Here is a 2,227-nt window from a genome sequence, read left to right on the forward strand (position 1 = left end):
CTCTCTCTCTCTCTCTCTCTCTCTCTCTCTCTCTCTCTGTAAGAGACAGGTTATCACTCTGTGGCCCAGGCTGGAATGTAATGCCTAGATCATAGTTCACTGTAACCTCAAACTCCAGGGCTCCAGTTATCCTCCTGTCCCAGCCTTCTGAATAGCTAGGCCATAGACATGCACCACCATGACCTTCTAATTTCTAAATTTTTTTGTGGAGACAGAGTCTCGCTCTTTTGCCCAGGCTAGTCTTGGGCTCAGGCAGTCCTCCCACCTGTCTCCCAAAGCATTGGGATTACAGGCATAAGCCTCTGTGCCTAGCCTTATTTTATCTTATTATTTTCTTATATCTCTCTTCTCCAGTTTATGGAATATATTTCGTAGTGCTTTCTATCTTGTGTTTTTGTGTTCCTTACCTACTTTATTTATTTTTATTTAGTTTTATTTTTTTTGAGATGGAGTTTTTTGCTCGTCACCCAGGCTGGAGTGCAAAGGCGCGATCTCAGTTCACTGCAACCTCCGCCTCTCAGGTTCAAGCAGTTCTCCTGCCCCAACCTCCAGAGTAGCTGGGATTACAGGTGCCCACCACCACACCCGGCTAATTTTTCTTTTTCTTTCTTTTTTTTTTTTTGTATTTTTAGAAGAGACGGAGTTTTACCATGTTGGCCAGGCTGATCTCGAACTCCTGATCTCAGATGATCCACCTGCCTCGGCCCCTCAAAGTGCTGCTGGGATTACAGGCGTGAGCGACTGTGCCCAGCCCCTACTTTATTTATTAATATCTATTAGCAAGTCAAGTAATCCATACTTTGTTTTCTTTCTTTAGGTGTGTCCAGGGAGGAACTACTGCTATCCCGGGAGCCTTTGGCTGTGGAAAGACAGTGATATCACAGTCTCTATCCAAGTATTCTAACAGTGATGTAATCATCTACGTAGGATGTGGTGAAAGAGGAAATGAGATGTCTGAAGTCCTCCGGGACTTCCCAGAGGTCTGTATAAAGCTTCAAATAATATCCTAGAGAAAATACCACTAATCAATGTTCATTGACAATTAATAAAGCTTTGTGTTGGGTCTGGAGCAATGCTGTCATGCATCAAGGATCTTTAAGGAATTTTAAAATTATATTTGTAATTAATTTGTATATTCAAGAAAAGAAATTTTAATTCTTTTTGTGTGTGTGATGGAGTTTCGCTCTTTTTGCCCAGGCTGGAGTGCAGTGGCACCATCTCAGCTTACTGCAACCTCTGCCTCCCAGGTTCAAGCGATTCTCCTGCCTCAGCCTCCTGAGTAGCTGGGATTATAGGCGCACGCCACCACGCCCAGCTAATTTTGTATTTTTAGTAGAGACGGGGTTTCCACCATGTTGGCCAGGCTGGTCTTGAACTCCTAACCTCCAGTAATCGACCCACCTCAGCCTCCCAAAGTGCTGGAATTATAGGCATGAGCCACTGCTCCTGGCCAGGAATTTTAATTCCTAAGTCAAACAATTGAAAGTTTCTTTTTATGGTCTGATGGTTTTTACTTATTGAGAGAAAGATGAAATAAAACATTTATAGATGTGAACTTTGCATATGATTTATGATCTAGATTATTATAGTAATATTTCTTTTTTCATAAAATATTTATTTTATTTATGAAATTGAAATAATATCTATCTTCTTCATAGCACTGTGGAACAGGGAAGAGAGGTTGGAGTGGTTGGGAATATTACTTTAGGGACACTGATTATAAGAGGCATTAAATATGGGCAAAAGTTTAAAAAAAAAAAAAAAGAAAAAGATGGAGGGCTAAAATGTTACCTTAAAAATTGGAGATTCACTAATATGTATTTTACCTCTAGCTCACAATGGAGGTTGATGGTAAGGTAGAGTCAATTATGAAGAGGACAGCTTTGGTAGCCAATACCTCCAATATGCCTGTTGCTGCTAGAGAAGCCTCTATTTATACTGGTGAGTATATAATTGGAATAAAAGCAGTTAATATCTGTTCTTAAGTGTAAAGCTGGCACCAAACTTTTCTAAAGAACTTTTTGCTTTCATTCTAAAATGTCTCTGTACATATAAGCACATTCCTAGCTTTTAAAAAATATTTTACTTGGCCAGGTGCGGTGACTCAATGGCTGTGATCCCAGTACTTTGGGAGGCCCAGGCGGGCAGATCACTTGAGGTCAGGAGTTCAAGACCAGCCTGGCCAACATAGTGAAACCCTGTCTCTACTAAAAATACAAAAAATTGG

The 2,227-nt window shown here is 40.6% G+C and overlaps 1 protein-coding gene across 3 annotated transcripts in view; it reads left to right on the plus strand.

The window, feature by feature from the left end:
* Positions 1–2,227, plus strand: part of ATP6V1A (ATPase, H+ transporting, lysosomal 70kDa, V1 subunit A) — a 75,670-nt gene that overhangs the window by 53,221 nt on the left and 20,222 nt on the right. For all 3 annotated transcript variants that reach the window (XM_011966805.1, XM_011966807.1, XM_011966806.1), the window contains 2 exons: positions 818–980; positions 1,833–1,941. In XM_011966805.1, the coding sequence (XP_011822195.1) occupies positions 818–980; positions 1,833–1,941 (272 nt within the window). The remainder of the gene's footprint in view (positions 1–817; positions 981–1,832; positions 1,942–2,227) is intronic.

Source organism: Mandrillus leucophaeus, unplaced genomic scaffold (assembly GCF_000951045.1).
Source record: "Mandrillus leucophaeus isolate KB7577 unplaced genomic scaffold, Mleu.le_1.0 Scaffold775, whole genome shotgun sequence".
Lineage (NCBI taxonomy): Eukaryota > Metazoa > Chordata > Mammalia > Primates > Cercopithecidae > Mandrillus > Mandrillus leucophaeus.